General features: G+C 45.6%; 1 protein-coding gene across 3 annotated transcripts in view; it reads right to left on the bottom strand.

The window, feature by feature from the left end:
* ASXL1 (ASXL transcriptional regulator 1) overlaps positions 1-21221 on the bottom strand; it is a 177204-nt gene that overhangs the window by 122062 nt on the left and 33921 nt on the right. The window contains exons 2-3 of one of the 3 annotated variants that reach the window (XM_069243388.1): positions 15981-16072; positions 14143-14251 (exon numbers count right to left, since the gene is read on the bottom strand). The exons of 1 other annotated variant lie outside the window; for it this stretch is intronic. In XM_069243388.1, coding sequence (XP_069099489.1) covers positions 14143-14251; positions 15981-16072 — 201 coding nt within the window. Of the gene's footprint in view, positions 1-14142; positions 14252-15188; positions 15221-15980; positions 16073-21221 lie in introns of those variants that run through there. One more of the 3 variants, XM_069243390.1, reaches the window with a different exon arrangement.

Below are 21221 nucleotides of genomic sequence, written 5' to 3'. Positions count from 1 at the left end.
CGCTGGAGCAGGATCTTTGGAAGGCAGGAGACAGGCCGGTGAGTTTCTGGAGCCAAGGCAGTTGTCGTCTTCTGGTCTTCCGCTGCAGGGGTTTTCAGCTGGGCAGTCCTTCTTCTTGTAGTTGCAGGAATCTAATTTTCTAGGGTTCAGGGTAGCCCTTAAATACTAAATTTAAGGGCGTGTTTAGGTCTGGGGGGTTAGTAGCCAATGGCTACTAGCCCTGAGGGTGGGTACACCCTCTTTATGCCTCCTCCCAAGGGGAGGGGGTCACAATCCTAACCCTATTGGGGGAATCCTCCATCTGCAAGATGGAGGATTTCTAAAAGTTAGTCACCTCAGCTCAGGACACCTTAGGGGCTGTCCTGACTGGCCAGTGACTCCTCCTTGTTATTCTCATTATTTTCTCCGGCCTTGCCGCCAAAAGTGGGGCCTGGCCGGAGGGGGCGGGCAACTCCACTAGCTGGAGTGTCCTGCTGGGTTGGCACAAAGGAGGGGAGCCTTTGAGGCTCACCGCCAGGTGAGACAATTCCTGCCTGGGAGAGGTGTTAGCATCTCCACCCAGTGCAGGCTTTGTTACTGGCCTCAGAGTGACAAAGGCACTCTCCCCATGGGGCCAGCAACATGTCTCGGTTTGTGGCAGGCTGCTAAAACTAGTCAGCCTACACAGATAGTCGGTTAAGTTTCAGGGGGCACCTCTAAGGTGCCCTCTGTGGTGTATTTTACAATAAAATGTACACTGGCATCAGTGTGCATTTATTGTGCTGAGAAGTTTGATACCAAACTTCCCAGTTTTCAGTGTAGCCATTATGGTGCTGTGGAGTTCGTGTTTGACAGACTCCCAGACCATATACTCTTATGGCTACCCTGCACTTACAATGTCTACGGTTTTATTTAGACACTGTAGGGGTACCATGCTCATGCTCTGGTACCCTCACCTATGGTATAGTGCACCCTGCCTTAGGGCTGTAAGGCCTGCTAGAGGGGTGTCTTACCTATACTGCATAGGCAGTGAGAGGCTGGCATGGCACCCTGAGGGGAGTGCCATGTCGACTTACTCGTTTTGTCCTCACTAGCACACACAAGCTGGCAAGCAGTGTGTCTGTGCTGAGTGAGAGGTCTCCAGGGTGGCATAAGACATGCTGCAGCCCTTAGAGACCTTCCTTGGCATCAGGGCCCTTGGTACTAGAAGTACCAGTTACAAGGGACTTATCTGGATGCCAGGGTCTGCCAATTGTGGATACAAAAGTACAGGTTAGGGAAAGAACACTGGTGCTGGGGCCTGGTTAGCAGGCCTCAGCACACTTTCAATCGTAAACATAGCATCAGCAAAGGCAAAAAGTCAGGGGGCAACCATGCCAAGGAGGCATTTCCTTACACAACCCCCCCCCAAACGAAAGAGGATGAGACTAACCTTTCCCAAGAGAGTCTTCATTTTCTAAGTGGAAGAACCTGGAAAGGCCATCTGCATTGGCATGGGCAGTCCCAGGTCTGTGTTCCACTATAAAGTCCATTCCCTGTAGGGAGATGGACCACCTCAACAGTTTAGGATTTTCACCTTTCATTTGCATCAGCCATTTGAGAGGTCTGTGGTCAGTTTGAACTAGGAAGTGAGTCCCAAAGAGGTATGGTCTCAGCTTCTTCAGGGACCAAACCACAGCAAAGGCCTCCCTCTCAATGGCACTCCAACGCTGCTCCCTGGGGAGTAACCTCCTGCTAATGAAAGCAACAGGCTGGTCAAGGCCATCATCATTTGTTTGGGACAAAACTGCCCCTATCCCATGTTCAGAGGCATCAGTCTGCACAATGAACTGCTTAGAATAATCTGGAGCTTTGAGAACTGGTGCTGAGCACATTGCTTGTTTCAGGGTGTCAAAAGCCTGTTGGCATTCCACAGTCCAGTTCACTTTCTTGGGCATTTTCTTGGAGGTGAGTTCAGTGAGGGCTGTCACAATGGATCCATATCCCTTCACAAACCTCCTGTAATATCCAGTCAAGCCAAGGAATGCCCTGACTTGAGTCTGGGTTTTTGGAGCTACCCAGTCCAGAATAGTCTGGATCTTGGGTTGGAGTGGCTGAACTTGGCCTCCACCTACAAGGTGTCCCAAGTAAACCACAGTTCCCTGCCCTATCTGGCATTTGGATGCCTTGATAGAGAGGCCTGCAGATTGCAGAGCCTTCAAAACCTTCCTCAGGTGGACCAGGTGATCCTGCCAGGTGGAGCTAAAGACAGCAATATCATCAAGATAAGCTGTGCTAAAGGACTCCAAGCCAGCAAGGACTTGATTCACCAACCTTTGGAAGGTGGCCGGGGCATTCTTTAAACCAAAGGGCATAACAGTAAACTGATAATGCCCATCAGGTGTGGAGAATGCTGTCTTTTCTTTTGCTCCAGGTGCCATTTTTATTTGCCAGTACCCTGCTGTCAAGTCAAAGGTACTTAGAAATTTGGCAGCACCTAATTTATCAATGAGCTCATCAGCTCTTGGAATTGGATGAGCATCTGTCTTGGTGACAGAATTGAGCCCTCTGTAGTCCACACAAAACCTCATCTCTTTCTTTCCATCTTTGGTGTGAGGTTTGGGGACTAAGACCACTGGGCTAGCCCAGGGGCTGTCAGAGCGCTCAATTACTCCCAATTCCAGCATCTTGTGGACTTCCACCTTGAAGCTTTCCTTAACATGGTCAGACTGTCTAAAGATTTTGTTCTTGACAGGCATGCTGTCTCCTGTGTCCACATCATGGGTACACAGGTGTGTCTGACCAGGGGTTAAGGAGAAGAGTTCAGGAAACTGTTGTAGGACTCTCCTACAATCAGCTTGCTGTTGGCCAGAGAGGGTGTCTGAGTAGATCACTCCATCTACTGTACCATCTTTTGGGTCTGATGACAGAAGATCAGGGAGAGGTTCACTCTCTGCCTCCTGATCCTCATCTGTTACCATCAACAGATTGACATCAGCCCTGTCGTGGAAGAGCTTAAGGCGGTTTACATGGATCACCCTCTTGGGGCTCCTGCTTGTGCCCAGGTCCACCAAGTAGGTGACCTGACTCTTCCTCTCTAGTACTGGGTAAGGGCCACTCCATTTGTCCTGGAGTGCCCTGGGAGCCACAGGCTCCAGAACCCAGACTTTCTGCCCTGGTTGGAACTCAACCAGTGCAGCCTTTTGGTCATACCAAAACTTCTGGAGCTGTTGGCTGGCCTCAAGGTTTTTGGTTGCCTTTTCCATGTACTCTGCCATTCTAGAGCGAAGGCCAAGTACATAGTCCACTATGTCCTGTTTAGGCTCATGGAGAGGTCTCTCCCAGCCTTCTTTAACAAGGGCAAGCGGTCCCCTTACAGGATGACCAAACAGAAGTTCAAAGGGTGAGAATCCTACTCCCTTCTGTGGCACCTCTCTGTAAGCGAAAAGCAGGCATGGCAAGAGGACATCCCATCTCCTTTTGAGTTTTTCTGGGAGCCCCATGATCATGCCCTTTAATGTCTTGTTGAATCTCTCAACTAAGCCATTAGTTTGTGGATGGTATGGTGTAGTGAATTTATAAGTCACCCCACACTCATTCCACATGTGCTTTAGGTATGCTGACATGAAGTTGGTACCTCTGTCAGACACCACCTCCTTAGGGAAACCCACTCTGGTAAAGATACCAATGAGGGCCTTGGCTACTGCAGGGGCAGTAGTCGACCTAAGGGGAATAGCTTCAGGATACCTGGTAGCATGATCCACTACTACCAGGATATACATATTTCCTGAGGCTGTGGGAGGTTCTAGTGGACCAACTATGTCCACACCCACTCTTTCAAAGGGAACCCCCACCACTGGAAGAGGAATGAGGGGGGCCTTTGGATGCCCACCTGTCTTACCACTGGCTTGACAGGTGGGGCAGGAGAGGCAAAACTCCTTAACCATGTTGGACATATTGGGCCAGTAGAAGTGGTTGACTAACCTCTCCCACGTCTTGGTTTGTCCCAAATGTCCAGCAAGGGGAATGTCATGGGCCAATGTTAGGATGAACTTCCTGAACAGCTGAGGCACTACCACTCTCCTAGTGGCACCAGGTTTGGGGTCTCTGGCCTCAGTGTACAGGAGTCCATCTTCCCAATAGACCCTATGCGTTCCATTTTTCTTGCCTTTGGACTCTTCAGCAGCCTGCTGCCTAAGGCCTTCAAGAGAGGGACAGGTTTCTTGTCCCTTACACAGCTCCTCCCTTGAGGGTCCCCCTGGGCCTAAGAGCTCAACCTGATAAGGTTCAAGCTCCAAAGGCTCAGTTCCCTCAGAGGGCAGAACTTCTTCCTGAGAAGAGAGGTTCCCTTTCTTTTGCTGTGTTGCAGTTGGTTTCCCAACTGACTTTCCTGTTCTCTTGGTAGGCTGGGCCATTCTTCCAGACTCCAGCTCTACTTGTTCACCCTGTGCCTTGCATTGTGCTCTTGTTTTCACACACACCAGTTCAGGGATACCCAGCATTGCTGCATGGGTTTTTAGCTCTACCTCAGCCCATGCTGAGGACTCCAGGTCATTTCCAAGCAGACAGTCCACTGGGATATTTGAGGAGACCACCACCTGTTTCAGGCCATTGACCCCTCCCCATTCTAAAGTAACCATTGCCATGGGATGTACTTTTCTCTGATTGTCAGCGTTGGTGACTGTGTAAGTTTTTCCAGTCAGGTATTGGCCAGGGGAAACCAGTTTCTCTGTCACCATGGTGACACTGGCACCTGTATCCCTCAGGCCCTCTATTCTAGTCCCATTAATTAAGAGTTGCTGTCTGTATTTTTGCATGTTAGGCGGCCAGACAGCTAGTGTGGCTAAATCCACCCCACCCTCAGAAACTAGAGTAGCTTCAGTGTGGACCCTGATTTGCTCTGGGCACACTGTTGATCCCACTTGGAGACTAGCCATACCAGTGTTACCTGGCTGGGAGTTTGGAGTGGAACCTTTCTTGGGACAGGCCTTGTCTCCAGTTTGGTGTCCATGCTGTTTACAGCTATGACACCAGGCCTTTTTGGGATCAAAGTTTTTACCCTTGTACCCATTGTTTTGTGAAGAGGCTCTGGGCCCACCCTCCTGTGCAGGTTTTTGGGGGCCTGTAGAAGACTCTTTACTATTTTTAGTTTTGGTTGTCTCATCACCCTTCCCCTGGGGAGTCTTTGTGACCCCTTTCTTTTGGTCACCCCCTGTTGAAGTCTTGGACACCCTTGTCTTGACCCAATGGTCCGCCTTCTTTCCAAATTCTTGGGGAGAAATTGGTCCTAGGTCTACCAGATGCTGATGCAGTTTATCATTGAAACAATTACTTAACAGGTGTTCTTTCACAAATAAATTGTACAGCCCATCATAATTACTTACACCACTGCCTTGAATCCAACCATCTAGTGTTTTCACTGAGTAGTCAACAAAGTCAACCCAGGTCTGGCTCGAGGATTTTTGAGCCCCCCTGAACCTAATCCTGTACTCCTCAGTGGAGAATCCAAAGCCCTCAATCAGGGTACCCTTCATGAGGTCATAAGATTCTGCATCTTGTCCAGAGAGTGTGAGGAGTCTATCCCTACACTTTCCTGTGAACATTTCCCAAAGGAGAGCACCCCAGTGAGATCTGTTCACTTTTCTGGTTACACAAGCCCTCTCAAAAGCTGTGAACCATTTGGTGATGTCATCACCATCTTCATATTTAGTTACAATCCCTTTAGGGATTTTCAACATGTCAGGAGAATCTCTGACCCTATTTATGTTGCTGCCACCATTGATGGGTCCTAGGCCCATCTCTTGTCTTTCCCTCTCTATGGCTAGGATCTGTCTTTCCAAAGCCAATCTTTTGGCCATCCTGGCTAACTGGATGTCCTCTTCACTGGGGTTATCCTCAGTGATTTCAGAGGTGTTGGTCTCTCCTGTGAGGGAACCAGCATCTCTGACTATTATTTTTGGAGTCAGGGTTTGAGGGACCCTGTTCTCCCTAGATAGGACTGGTAGGGGGGAATTGTCCTCCAAGTCACTATCCTCTTCCTCTGAGTTGCCACCCTCAGAGGGGTTGGCCTTTTCAAACTCTGCCAAAAGCTCCTGGAGCTGTATTTTGGTAGGTTTGGGGCCCATTGTTATTTTCTTTATTTTACAGAGTGACCTTAGCTCCCTCATCTTAAGATGGAGGTAAGGTGTGGTGTCGAGTTCCACCACAGTCACATCTGTGCTAGACATTTTGCTTCTAAAAGTTGGAATACTTTTTAAGAATCTACAACTGGTTCTAGAGTCTAATTCAAACTTTTACAAAAAATTTTAAACTCTAAAAGAAATGCTAAACAGGATCTAACACAAGGCCCTAGCAGGTCTTTTAAGAATTTAGAAAACTTTTCAAATTGCAAAAATCAATTTCTAATGACAATTTTGGAATTTGTCGTGTGATCAGGTATTGGCTGAGTAGTCCAGCAAATGCAAAGTCTTGTACCCCACCGCTGATCCACCAATGTAGGAAGTTGGCTCTGCATGTGCTATTTCAAAGTAAGGAATAGCATGCACAGAGTCCAAGGGTTCCCCTTAGAGGTAAAATAGTGGTAAAAATAGATAATACTAATGCTCTATTTTGTGGTAGTGTGGTCGAGCAGTAGGCTTATCCAAGGAGTAGTGTTAAGCATTTGTTGTACATACACAAGACAATAAATGAGGTACACACACTCAGAGACAAATCCAGCCAATAGGTTTTTATATAGAAAAATATCTTTTCTTAGTTTATTTTAAGAACCACAGGTTCAAATTCTACATGTAATATCTCATTCGAAAGGTATTGCAGGTAAGTACTTTAGGAACTTCAAATCGTAAAAATTGCATGTATACTTTACAAGTTATTGACAAATAGCTGTTTTAAAAGTGGACACTTAGTGCAATTTTCACGGTTCCTGGGGGAGGTAAGTTTTTGTTAGTTTTACCAGGTAAGTAGGACACTTACAGGGTTCAGTTCTTGGTCCAAGGTAGCCCACCGTTGGGGGTTCAGAGCAACCCCAAAGTCACCACACCAGCAGCTCAGGGCCGGTCAGGTGCAGAGTTCAAAGTGGTGCCCAAAACACATAGGCTAGAATGGAGAGAAGGGGGTGCCCCGGTTCCGGTCTGCTTGCAGGTAAGTACCCGCGTCTTCGGAGGGCAGACCAGGGGGGTTTTGTAGGGCACCGGGGGGGACACAAGTCCACACAGAAATTTCACCCTCAGCAGCGCGGGGGCGGCCGGGTGCAGTGCAGAAACAAGCGTCGGGTTGGTAATGTTAGTCTATGAGAGATCTCGGGATCTCTTCAGCGCTGCAGGCAGGCAAGGGGGGGATTCCTCGGGGAAACCTCCACTTGGGCAAGGGAGAGGGACTCCTGGGGGTCACTTCTCCACTGAAAGTCCGGTCCTTCAGGTCCTGGGGGCTGCGGGTGCAGGGTCTCTCCCAGGCGTCGGGACTTTAGGTTCAAAGAGTTGCGGTCAGGGGAAGCCTCGGGATTCCCTCTGCAGGCGGCGCTGTGGGGGCTCAGGGGGGACAGGTTTTGGTACTCACAGTATCAGAGTAGTCCTGGGGTCCCTCCTGAGGTGTTGGATCGCCACCAGCCGAGTCGGGGTCGCCGGGTGCAGTGTGGCAAGTCTCACGCTTCTTGCGGGGAGCTTGCAGGGTTCTTTAAAGCTGCTGGAAACAAAGTTGCAGCTTTTCTTGGAGCAGGTCCGCTGTCCTCGGGAGTTTCTTGTCTTTTCGAAGCAGGGGCAGTCCTCAGAGGATGTCGAGGTCGCTGGTCCCTTTGGAAGGCGTCGCTGGAGCAGGATCTTTGGAAGGCAGGAGACAGGCCGGTGAGTTTCTGGAGCCAAGGCAGTTGTCGTCTTCTGGTCTTCCGCTGCAGGGGTTTTCAGCTGGGCAGTCCTTCTTCTTGTAGTTGCAGGAATCTAATTTTCTAGGATTCAGGGTAGCCCTTAAATACTAAATTTAAGGGTGTGTTTAGGTCTGGGGGGTTAGTAGCCAATGGCTACTAGCCCTGAGGGTGGGTACACCCTCTTTGTGCCTCCTCCCAAGGGGAGGGGGTCACAATCCTAACCCTATTGGGGGAATCCTCCATCTGCAAGATGGAGGATTTCTAAAAGTTAGAGTCACCTCAGCTCAGGACACCTTAGGGGCTGTCCTGACTGGCCAGTGACTCCTCCTTGTTATTCTCATTATTTTCTCCGGCCTTGCCGCCAAAAGTGGGGCCTGGCCGGAGGGGGCGGGCAACTCCACTAGCTGGAGTGTCCTGCTGGGTTGGCACAAAGGAGGGGAGCCTTTGAGGCTCACCGCCAGGTGTGACAATTCCTGCCTGGGAGAGGTGTTAGCATCTCCACCCAGTGCAGGCTTTGTTACTGGCCTCAGAGTGACAAAGGCACTCTCCCCATGGGGCCAGCAACATGTCTCGGTTTGTGGCAGGCTGCTAAAACTAGTCAGCCTACACAGATAGTCGGTTAAGTTTCAGGGGGCACCTCTAAGGTGCCCTCTGTGGTGTATTTTACAATAAAATGTACACTGGCATCAGTGTGCATTTATTGTGCTGAGAAGTTTGATACCAAACTTCCCAGTTTTCAGTGTAGCCATTATGGTGCTGTGGAGTTCGTGTTTGACAGACTCCCAGACCATATACTCTTATGGCTACCCTGCACTTACAATGTCTAAGGTTTTATTTAGACACTGTAGGGGTACCATGCTCATGCTCTGGTACCCTCACCTATGGTATAGTGCACCCTGCCTTAGGGCTGTAAGGCCTGCTAGAGGGGTGTCTTACCTATACTGCATAGGCAGTGAGAGGCTGGCATGGCACCCTGAGGGGAGTGCCATGTCGACTTACTCGTTTTGTCCTCACTAGCACACACAAGCTGGCAAGCAGTGTGTCTGTGCTGAGTGAGAGGTCTCCAGGGTGGCATAAGACATGCTGCAGCCCTTAGAGACCTTCCTTGGCATCAGGGCCCTTGGTACTAGAAGTACCAGTTACAAGGGACTTATCTGGATGCCAGGGTCTGCCAATTGTGGATACAAAAGTACAGGTTAGGGAAAGAACACTGGTGCTGGGGCCTGGTTAGCAGGCCTCAGCACACTTTCAATCGTAAACATAGCATCAGCAAAGGCAAAAAGTCAGGGGGCAACCATGCCAAGGAGGCATTTCCTTACAGTGACCCAAAAGGGATCATAAATTCTGTTACTCTCCTCCAAAGGGAGGACATCTGAAATTCTAAGACAAGAGATTAGGCATAAAAAGCACACCAGTTTCATAGAAAGTCTTAGTATTTAAATATCTGTTAACTGGCCAACTTGAAAACAAAGTAAGGACTACTTTTACATCCCAAAGAGTTTGATATCTTGGTCTGGGGCGTCTATTTAATCTAATGCTCTTAAGGACACGACATACTAAAACATTCTTCCCTACACTTCGCCCATTGACCATATTGTGACAGGCAGAAATAGCAGATCTGTAGCAATTAATAGTCCTATTTACTTAGACCTTTATCAAACTGAATCATAAGAATATTAACCACCTCAGTAACAGGAGCCTCCACAGTATCCAAGTCCCTTTCCAAGCACCAAACTACCCATATAATACAGATCCCTGTATATCTGGACAGAGTTCCTGGGGCCTAAGACTCATTGAGGAGCTCCGCAGCTCTTCACAAAAGGCCTGACAACTCAGATCGCCTGTCACTTTCCATGTAAGAAGGTTCAAAGTTCCTGTACTCACCAATGGGTGTTCCCTTCCATCTACGTCTTTCAGCAGACTCTACATTGCAGGAAGAAAAAATGAATGGTGCAAGCGAGTTCCAAAGTCATTAAAAACCACACTTGAGAAACCCAAAATGGAGTTATTAGAATAAGACAGCACTTCGCAGTGATCCAGAATTCTTCAGAAAATGAGACAGGAGAACAGACGAAAAGCTTAGGCCTTCATTCCTTCCAAGTCTGAAGAAATGAATTCACTGCCAGAGCACCCAGGTCTGGCATCCAGCTGAAGTAATTCTTCAGTTGGGATGTTAGTCTGCTCGCAAACAGGTCTCTCTCTAAAGGACCCCCAACTGTGGGATATTTTCCTGAAACATATTTTGTTAAGTTTCCAATAGCTGTGATCCTTTAAAAATCTTGAATTTTAAACCCGCAGACATATTTGCCTTCCAAGGCAAATATTCTGCCCTCCAAGGCAAATATTCTGCCCTTAAACTGATCTGGTATTCCAGACAGAAGAGCCAAAGCTTCTTCACAATGACAGCCGGATCTACGGATTTGGTACTCCCTAAGTGATTTATATAAGCTACAGCAGAGACATTTTTCAGTTTCAATATCACTGCTGTGAACTGTAAGCAATGTCTGAAACGCGTGACCGTCTAAAGTTCTGCAGTCATTTCTAAATGAATTATGTGAAGTAGCCTCTCTAGATCTGACCATAACCCACTAGTCTTCTGAGCACCCAGACGTGCACCCCATCCAGTCACACACTCATTTGATTCCAGAATACAATCTAGAGCAACCAAAAATTGTTCAGCCATTCAAAGCATCTAAATTGTCAAGCCACCAAGTTTGTTCTGTCCTTGCTGCCTGATCTAGTGAAACTTTGCCACAATACCAAAGACCTGAACGGAGAGCCCTGCTTTTAATCTCTGAAATACGAGGTAGTGTAACAGGCCAGGGAAAATAGCTTGGATGGAGGAGGACAACAGGCCCTAAAGTTGTCTCAACTCTCTCAGAGTTAAAGAATCCCAACTAAGACTATATCTTATTTCTTTCCAAATTTTGCTGAACTTATTTAAGGGAAGGAGAAGAATGACATTCACAGTAACTATTGTGAAACGTATAAATTCTAGAGAATGAGAAGGGATAAGAACTGATTTCTCCTTGTTGATTATGAAGCCTAAACTTTCCAATAGGGACATGACTAGGTTCAAGTCCTCTAGGACCTACGAATAATTTTGGGACTTTATCAAGGTGTTGCATAGATAAATGATCATTCTGACACCTCTTTCCCCGAGATAGGAAGCTACGGTTCTCCGTCAGATAAACTGAAGATAGGGTTGAGACCCTTTGGCCATGGGAATCGTGAAGTAGGCATCCTTTAAGTCTAACTTCACTAGCCAGTCATCCTTTAGTAACAAGTCTCTCAAAAGATGGATCCCTTCCATTTTGATGAGTCTGTAAACTAAAAACTTGTTTAGCTCCCGGAAGTTTATCTTGGGGCTCTTCCCCTTGTCTTTCTCTACTAGAATAAGAGTGCTGGTGAATACGCTGCTATCTAAACCCATTTCCCAGATGGCACCTTTCACTAGCATAGATTCTAACTCTTTGACCACAATTACCTGTTGCTCTGTTCTTAACTCAAGTTCTCTTGGGTTTACAGATTATCAAGGAATCTTCCAAAATTCTATTCTGAATCCCTGATTTGTTTCTAATACCCAAGGATCGTGAGTAAGTTTCCAAAGTTTGAACAAAATACTTGTGGCGTCTCCCCACACTTTGTTAGGAAGAATAAGTAAGTGAATTAATGATACTCACCCTGGGTTGGGGAAGCTTGCCCACAACCTGTACTTCCCCTCGATCGCTGATAACGCCCCTTCTGTGGGTAGAAGTTAGACTGGACACCAGTTTGGTATCCTCTAACGTAGCCTCCTCTCTGTCTGGAATTGTTGAACTGGGAACTTTGGGAATTTCAGCCGACAAAGTCTCCTTCTGCTGGCTCGGCCACAGTCTGGGTCAAAAATCCAGTGCATGTTATTTTGTGCTTTATCACGCACAGTGAACGTGGCCACATTTTCCAAGGTTCTTGACCATATTGTCTCCAAAAAGTTGACCTTTAAGGTTCTCTGCCAAGTCACCAAGCTTAGGATTGATTTTGAGGAGTACTGCTTTGCGCTTTTCAGAGTTAAGCGCGGCAAAAAAAAAAAAAAAAAAAAAAAAAAAAAAAAATGGCCCGCTGACTCCATCCTCGCAGAAGGACCAAAATCAATAGGGTGGCCGTTAATGTATGCCTCTTCGGCCAGATCTATTATCCTTGCCAGGGACCCACTAAGTCCAGCAGACTATTTTGGCAAAGTTTCAGGGACCTCTCTAGGCGATTCCTTGGGTCTCGTCCCATCTTGCATAGGAAGGTGGTAAGTTCAGGATCTAGGTTGGGTGTTAGACGTATTTTATTGTTGAGCACTGGTCCTGAACATTCGGATCTTAGTAGGTTATGAGCATCTTTTTCAAGCGGATTTCTAATCCACTTTTTGATGAAATAGCCAACATGCCCTATGGGCCACCATTCTGGGGTCCTTGGGTGTCCATTATTGTAGGGAGAAAACATCTCCTCACCAAAGGGGTTTTTAATGTTATCTTTGGAGACAGAAGGAGATGAATAGTCATTAAAGAGTTCATCAGTATCCAAATCTCCTTGGTCCAAGTCAAGCACATACTCATTGTATGTTTCTAGTAAGCCTAGTGTACCTATTTGCTCGGTGCCACTAGGGACACCCAATCCATTTGTGTCACGTAGAAAAGCTCTTTTGTGCCGCAAAGGACACCACTCTTACTGGAGGTGCTTGGACAGCCAATATTTTTGAAAGTGCTCTGGCCTTCAATCATATTAGAGGGTAACGGCTATTTTTCAGTATGCCTAGTTTTTCTTTTCTATTTTTCATATTTGTTTATGGAAACAGATTCACCTTCTGGTATAGACCAGGTATCATAGTCCGAACCTTTGCTTTGCCTTTTTCTGCTCAATACCTGATTAACGGTCTCCCTGACACAAGTACGCATCTCATGCTGAATGAGCTTTCTGATCAATTCTTCGTTAACCTTACCCTCTAGGATCCCAAGATAGTTTTCTCCTTTGTCTGACTTTTTTTTTTGTTGCAAAAAATCAGAGGTGCTGTAATAATAATAATAATAATAATATAAATAAATACCCAGGGGTTGGAATATAACCAAGAAGTCAAATGGATAAATTCATTCAAAAAAACAACATCTGGACCGTACAGAACAAAAAACTATGTGAAAAGCAGAGGGTAGTTTAAAACTAGATCAAAATAGCCCTTACCAACACAAATCGTACTGATAATGTCATCAGAGGAACAGCTGACCAAAGATACTATCAAACATGACGGTACAGCATCTCATAACGCGCCAGCAAAAATACTATAATTTAAAGAGGGTTTAGCAAAATGGCTGCAATCTCGTGGGATACAAAAGGCTGCACACATCCTTAATGAAACGTTGAAGGGTGCTGGTTCATGATGTCTGAGCTAGTGGAGTTAACTTCTTACAAACTGGGGATAAGAGTTGCCCTTCACCAGCATTTTCCTGCCCGCAAAGACGGCACGGTGCTGCTTCAACAGCATGTCAGACGTGCTTCGCCATGGCGCTTCAGACGCAGTTCCAAAACGGGAACAACGTGGGAGGTCCCGGCATGTTGGCCGAAGTAAAGAGCAGTGCACAGATCAGCATACAAGCTTGGCGTGGGGGAAAGCTGCTTAGGTGTTGTGGGGCTTGGAAATCTAAGGCCATGATAAAAAAAAAAATCTCAATGTAATGTCATACAATTACAGCATGGGAAAAGAGGATATCTATAAACTGGAAACAAAGGAAATAAATAATCGTTACTGAAAAGCAAATACAGGTTAAAGCTCTAAAACAAAGTCAAGTAGGCTGCTACTTTTCTCATGAAGTAGCAACATTCAAAAGAGGGTGATGGTTCTGTACATGGGCCTTTTATATGTTGCTATGGAATCATTCTAGACTGTTGTGCTTTGGCGTAATGTATTTTCAAGTGCTGCTATGTGGAGTAGCATTAAAAGATGTATACTTAATGGTAGCCTCCAGTCTTGTAATAAAATTCCAGCCAACAAAGGCCCATACCACATAAATAGGCAGAGAAGATGTCTATGGAGTAGACTTTTTTGGGGGCTGGCGGGGGGTGGAGGGGGGGTTGTAAAGCATATGTTACGGAAGTCACAAGCTAAGTTACCAGTAAAGAGAAATGAAGTATTGGTTTCTACTTTGAATAAATTTTGACAGAGTTAAAAAACCACTTGGATCATGCTCAACATTCTTCATAAAAGTATGTAGTTACCTTTATCATACACCCTGCAGTGTTTCCACTATTGTGTTGTGACTAACATAAAATATGTGTCTCTTTCACTCCTCAAATTGTAAACTTACCTTTAGAGTGAACATGCTGATGCGCCCTGGCAACTTGTAAAAGATGGAATCCCCAGCTTGAGAATTGGAATTCAACATTGCATTCAGACAAGCGAGAGGGGTTGTGCCACTACAAAAAGGGAACAGAGAAAATAACAAAAAAAAAATAAAAAAATCAGGACTCCAGAAAGGGGAGCAGAACTAAAAACCCAAACCCAAGAAGAAGTTGGGGTTGAGTGAGAATCATTTACTGAATCAAACAAGACCAGAAGATCCTCTCCACCTATCCAAATGAGATCACCACAAGGATTGCAAGGCCAAACAAGGGTCCCTTATTCAAAAAGTCTCTCATTCAATGAAACACAATGTTATATGCCTGTATCTCTGTAGCGGCTAGAGAATAAAATCACACAATAAGCCCACAGACATGTCAAAGATCTCTTAAGGTTTCCGAACAGTGATTCCCTACAATGGCTCAAAGGTTTCAAGTAAATACTACAATACTGGGTACTATCATCCTCTAGCCTAGGTAGTACACCCTCAAATTGGGGACACATTCTGAGACCACCTCGAGGTGCTTGCATTGGTACAAAATCCTGCCTATCATTACACAGCAATCATTCAAGGGTTCACTGCCCTCAACAAGCATGAACCTAAAACAACCAACCACAAGTAGTCTCTCAGGGGCAGTTAAGAAATACATACTATTAGGCGGGCATTCCATATGTGGCAAGGCTAAGTAGCCGACCAATGGGAAGACTACAAAACCCACCCTATGCAGTCACAACCGAGCAACAAAATTAAAAGATCTTAGTAGGTATACACAGGACACTCTTTACAACTCACTGAATTGCTAGTACTTTTCAGACTAGTATAACCAATCCAATCCACAGATGTGCTTAAACAAGGCATCCTCCTTTAAAGTAGAGTTGCACAAAAAACACAAGAGCTGGTACTGCCAATCGTGTAAATGCACCTAGGGCTGAAAATGTCTAAACGAACACTACCACAACACTCAAATGGTATAAGAAGGGCCCAATGCTTCATCAAGTCATGAAATTCCTTACCTCTTTCTGCTATTCATTTTGCATGTAGAAAAACAAAAAAAGGAAAATAAAGATATAATTAGTCATTAGGAAGTCAATCTACAAAAAGTATCTGTGAGGAAAACAAGTACAAATGATGTATGCTGATTCTAGGCACCACCTCAAACAAGTACCCTCAGAAAGAGAAACAGAGTCTCAATTCTAAGTGCTTTGGAATGGCCAATCTTCCTACAATACCATTAAAACAAACTCTGCCTCGCTTCAAATATAGCATTAGCAGTTCATGGCATGTACAAAGTTCTCTCATGAACATCCAAATCAGAGGAAGGCAGTCCATCACCGAGATACTCTCTCCAAATGGGTACAGTTGGCAACATATTTGGAGAAAACTCCTAGTACTACAACATTACAAGAGGATGCTGCATCAGGACTCTTACAATATAACTGCAGTCTTTTGATAAACTATGAACTGTTTTTGGAGAGAAGGGGTGTAAGATGGGCAGGGTGGAGTCTTTTGGGAGCAGATCCACTCATTGTTCATTCACCATTACCATGAATCCAATCTGCTTTAGTCAGATACTAGTCATTTTTTGTGCGTCCTTCCAAGTATTTTGGCAAAGCCAACTGTAACCAGTACCACCGGCATAGTGTACAAAAATCACAAGTCTAACACTGCAGAAACTATGAAGAATACCAATGGAGGCCAATATGCAAGACCGCTCTAGGAACAATAGCAATTTTACCTATGTTTTAGACTCCTAACGGTACAATATTGTAGGTTCTGGAAGTCACAGCATGAATTAAAACACTGACCGTATCTTCTTCAGCTCCTTCAAGCCTTCCACTTCTATTACATGTAGAATCTGTTTGGGGGTCATCGGTGCATCAGAGTAATTCTCCAGAACCTAAAGGCACAAAGATCACAAATCTTCATATACTGCCCTCATCATTCGCCATCACACCAAGTACCGCTGACACAGTTCAACAGCTTTGGTTTTAATGTCAGAAAAAAAAAGAGAAATAATGAACCATTCCACACTAATGATATGCACACAAAATCGTCCTAGAAGTTTATTTTTCAACCAGGCTGTGTCCGACACAACCACTGTTGAACAGCTAAAGGAATCAATCACTCCAGGTTCCACCACAAGATCCATCCTTCCAGGGTTCATCACGGTACTACCCAAATTTCCAACAATTTGTGTGAATACCTTCTCAGTAAATCCACAGTTTGAAGATACCATATAGATTGGGACTCTTTCACGCTGATTCGCACAGATGCATTCTTCATCTCCCACAGCAATACCAGCAACACAACTGCAGCACATTTGGTCGTTGTGGGTTCTCTGCAGTCTCTCAGCTGCCCTTCATTGGCTTTGGATTTTCTTTACCAAGTGTGCCTGCCTGTGTGCTGAGAGCAAGGGCAGGGGATCACTTGTAATTGCTTATAGCCATGGCACCCAGCTCTACCAGGGCTCCAAAACCCTTAGAGACAGTGCCTACTTCTGCTCCATACTAGGATCCCACTTGCAGATCCATCAGTGCACCTCAGTTCACACTCCAAGCCATCAGCTGTGCCAGGAACCCCACACATGCTGTCTGCCAGAGCACCTCAGTTCTTGCAGTCAGTACACTCAGCTGCTCCAGTACTGGGACCCTGGGCACAGTTCCATCAGTGCACCGCAGTTCACACACTCCAACCCCTCAGCCGTGCCAGTGCTACGAACCCCACATACACTGTTTCCAGAGCACCTCAGTATGAGCTTAGCTGTAAACAAGACTATAAATCACGCTGTTATCTTGGCCACATGGTGGTCTGCCTGTGCCTTCCAGAGGCCCCGCCCCAGATGTAACCTGATGTCACCTAGGAAAGCTTTGTACGGTGTTCCTACTCTTTCAGCTCTGCTACCCACATGCAGCTCAGCCAAATCACCTCCTTCCAAGCACTCAGTGCCCAGTGCTGTTCCAGTGTAGAGACCCCTCCGCCATCTCTACTAGTGCTCCGCAATACTCGGAGACAGTGCCCACTTCTGCTCCATAATGGGATCCCACTCACAGCTCCATCAGTGCACCCCAGTTCACACACTTCAAGCCCTCTGCTGTGCCAGTAACAGAACCACACATGCGGTCTGCCAGAGCACCTTAGTTCTTACAGTAAGTACATACTGCTGTTCCAGTACTGCGACCTCAGGCACAGCTCCATCAGTACATCTCAGTTCACACACTCCAAGTCTCCCAGCCATGCCAGAACCCACACACGCGGTCTGCCAGAGCACCTCCGTTCTTACAGTCAATACACATTGCTGTTCCAGTACTGTGACGGCAGGCACAGCACTATCTGTGCACCTCAGTTCTACACCGCCGAGGTCACTTCCTTTCCTATACTGTGACCTCGCTCACATACAGTTCCATTACAGCAGCTCAATTCTAATATTCAGTCCCACTGACTAGCAAATACGCGACCCAAAAGAGCAAAACGCAACTCAGCCAGTGCACTTCAAGTCTAACATCCAGTACCACTGTTGATGGGAACAACCATAGCTCTGCCAGAATCCACCAACTCCAACACTCAGTACACATTTATTCTCAGTACCAAGGCTCACATACATGCCCTTCAGGTCTCTTCGTTTCTGTGGTTCAGAGGCAATGCCACTCTCATACTGGGCTGCACTTGCAGCTTCACCAGGGCACCTTCAGGCTAACAATTGGCAACACTGGCACACCAATAAGAGGTTCCACATATAACTGTATAAGCATATCTCACTTCGGTATGCCCGTTACTATTCCAGTACTACAGCCCACATACAACTGTCAGTGCATCTCAACCCTAGCCTGCAGTGCCCCATTATTCCAATATCAGGAATTACATGGCGCTCCGTTTCTCATTCCTCACCCACTGCCTTTGTTATTCCAGTACTCAGCCGGGAAACAGCTTTGTCTATACCCCCAATCCTGCTCTGAAGGGCCCCCAATATTGCTGCACTGGTGTTCACACATACAACTCTGCTAATGCACCTCCTGCTCTTCTGCAGTGTCCCCTGCTGTTCCTCACTGCCTTATGTTTGAGGACTTGGGGAGCCAATTAAATCTATTCTTAGCTGCCACCTTTATTTGGGTCTGAGTCTGTTTCACCTGTCTCACTCCGTTCTTTCCTTTACCCTGTTTACTTTCAATGTTTTCTTTCTCTCCCACTTTTCTCTTTCCAGCTCTTAAAATCCACACGTTAACACTTTCGCTCTCTTTCAACTGTTTATTTCTACTCCTCTCCTTTTTTAGGATTCCCTCTTCCTAACTCCTCTTTCAAATTCACAAAAACTTGGTTATTTCTTTCCTTGCTTTTTCTCTTTTTTTTTTTCTTCATGAGGCATTCATTCTGTGACTATTTTTTTTCTCTTCCCTTCTCTTTTAAATTTGCTCTTTCCTTTGACTTGGTATGCGTCCTTTCTTTTTAATCTTTCTTCCTTCTTTTCTCTGATGTCTTTCTTATCTTTATCTGTCAAGTCATGTTTTACTATAAATCCTTCTTATTCCCGTCCCTATGTGGAAGCCACAAGTTACTTGTCGGGAGCAAAGTGTTTTTCCCATTCTGTGTCTGTGGAAAATGTGTAAAGACATACATGCCCTGGTTCTTTCACTGCTCGTTTCTCTCACCATCTCTTTTTTCACTAATAATCATTTTTCTCTTTCTCTTCACAATTTTAGTTATTTTTTCATCCATCTTTCATTCACGATCTTTCTTCCCTTTTGTCTCACACATTTGCTCTATTTCTTCTCTTAGCTCGGTTTTCATTTTCTCGTTCTTTCCCTTTTTTTTTTTATTTCTTTGCGACTCCTTCCCTTTGTCTGTTGTATTCTTTTTACTTCTCTTTTTCATCCCCATCTGGTTGGTCTCCTGAGGCCTAGTTATAATGGAGCAACATGTGCAGTGGCACTAAGGCCCAGAGGCCTATAGACCTTCTGCATTTTACTGCCAAAATTGAAGTCAACCATTTTCCTTTCTTATTCCAGGGTCAATGACACAGTTACTACGCCACGTGTCCTCTCCAGCTTTACTACCGACTCCCACTTTCCTTTCACCCTCTAATCCGTCCCAAGTGATATTTTTGGTATGGTGTTTTGAACATTACACTTTAATGCCAAAGTTTATTTCTGATAAAGGTTTATATGATAATGAGATTGAGGAAGAAGGTGAATGGAAGTGATTTAGTTGAATGCTGGGCCACTGGAATCAAAGACAAAATTATGAGACCGGGTCGACCAATTTATGTGGCAGGAAAAGTCCTATAGCTCTAACTCAAACAAATGCAAGACCTATTGCATCGCAAATGCTTGTTTATTTTATTATTTTGAGACTCACCTCCTGGTAACCCTGAACTCTAATTTTAACACAATTGTCTAGTTTTTAGTGCACATGCTCGGACCTCCAAAAAACATGTAGATATTGGCTTAAAACTTCATTAGCACTTTTAACTTTCATTTAAGACTCCAGTATTTGACACAGACATACACCCATGGCATGGAAAATGAAATGCCACTTGTGCACTACACCACCCATTGTGCTGTCCACTACTGTGGCAATGAAAACATTGCTTCAGTCCTATCCTGTGCAGTCCGATAGCAGCAGCTTGTACCTTGCAGCACAGACCTGTCCAAAACACCCTTGTGACAGGCAGGAAAACCTGATGTTAAATATTATATACGTCAACCCTAAGAGCACCTTGTAACCCACAAGGTAGAGTGCAGAATATTTAGAAGTGGGTTTGAGTAACATGAGATGTGCCATGTTTCCCAAGTGACAGAGCCCACAATAACACTGTCACTGGTCAGTCTGCAACTGACACATAATAAAAGTCAAAGTATAGATTTATACACTTTAGAACTTTTGAGCTGTACCAGCTACAGACTCCATTCAAATACCCATTTCTATCTGTAACAAACATTTATTCTGACAGTCCTACTTGTACTAAATATAGGGGAAATGTAAATTTTAGAACCCTGCCCGAAGTTACTAGAAACTAATGTGCATTACATCTCCACCAACAGCCAGGCCTCTTCCAGAATTAGGGGGGGAAAGAAATGAAAACTGCACATAGAGCAAAAACAATGACCTGGTAGTGGGGAGGTGTTTTCTTCCTATAGTAGGAAGACCAGCTGAGAAGGGCCAAGGAACAGACTCCATCAAGCCCTTCAGTGAGCCTCCGGATGAGCATTCGTAAAAAACTTCACCTTTTGAACCCAGCTTCTTCCTTTACTAACCTGCGTGCGGTTGTCCCTCAGTGTATTGTGAGCTGGATACTACTGCTTGAATTCAGCTGGAGAAGTGCAGGAGGGTGGTGTTATCTAGACTGAGGCTCCGTCCTGGGGAGGGTGGAATGGGTGCTCCAGACTTCTCTCGGTTTACTTGGCAGCACAACTGCAGTGAGTAGCCTCACTGCTGTCTAACATTGTTGAGAAGCAGGTATTACAAGAGTACTACAAAGAGAAGGTTATCTACATGGGTTTTTATTTCCAGGCATGGTCCGCCAATGCCAACTTGCTGCTGGTGCGTACAGCCATTAAATGCCTGAAGCAGGATTCCCATTCACTGTAACACTCCATCCTTATCCCCTCCTTTACACTGATGGAATACTTAACAGGGCACGCTATCCTTACAAGATCATCCTGGAGTCATAGGGCAAGGCTGGGATTACTACGATTGGCATTTTATTTTCAAATTGCGCTTTTAGGAGCTTTCAGGAATTCCAGGAGGAATATGGCTTGCATGGAGAGGACTTCATGACCTATGGCTTCATCAAATGAACACTGGCCTCACACTAGAACACTAGGGGTTTAGAACCTGCCACTAATCCGATACTACTTTTAATACACAATGTGGGTCCTGGCAAACACATGAGTACTTGGCTATACAAAGCATCTGCACAGATCTCCTCAGGTCTTTGGCGCACATCAGGAATGCCAGTTTTGAATGTATCCAATTTTACATCCCACTCAGAGCATATCTCACCCCTCAGCGTCGCCATCTCAAATACCAAACCGTTAAAGATGCATGCCCCT

This window comes from Pleurodeles waltl, chromosome 7 (assembly GCF_031143425.1).
Source record: "Pleurodeles waltl isolate 20211129_DDA chromosome 7, aPleWal1.hap1.20221129, whole genome shotgun sequence".
In the NCBI taxonomy this organism is placed as follows: domain Eukaryota; kingdom Metazoa; phylum Chordata; class Amphibia; order Caudata; family Salamandridae; genus Pleurodeles; species Pleurodeles waltl.
The sequence above is the reverse complement of the archived record's forward strand: the minus strand, read 5'-3'. Positions and strand labels throughout refer to the sequence as shown.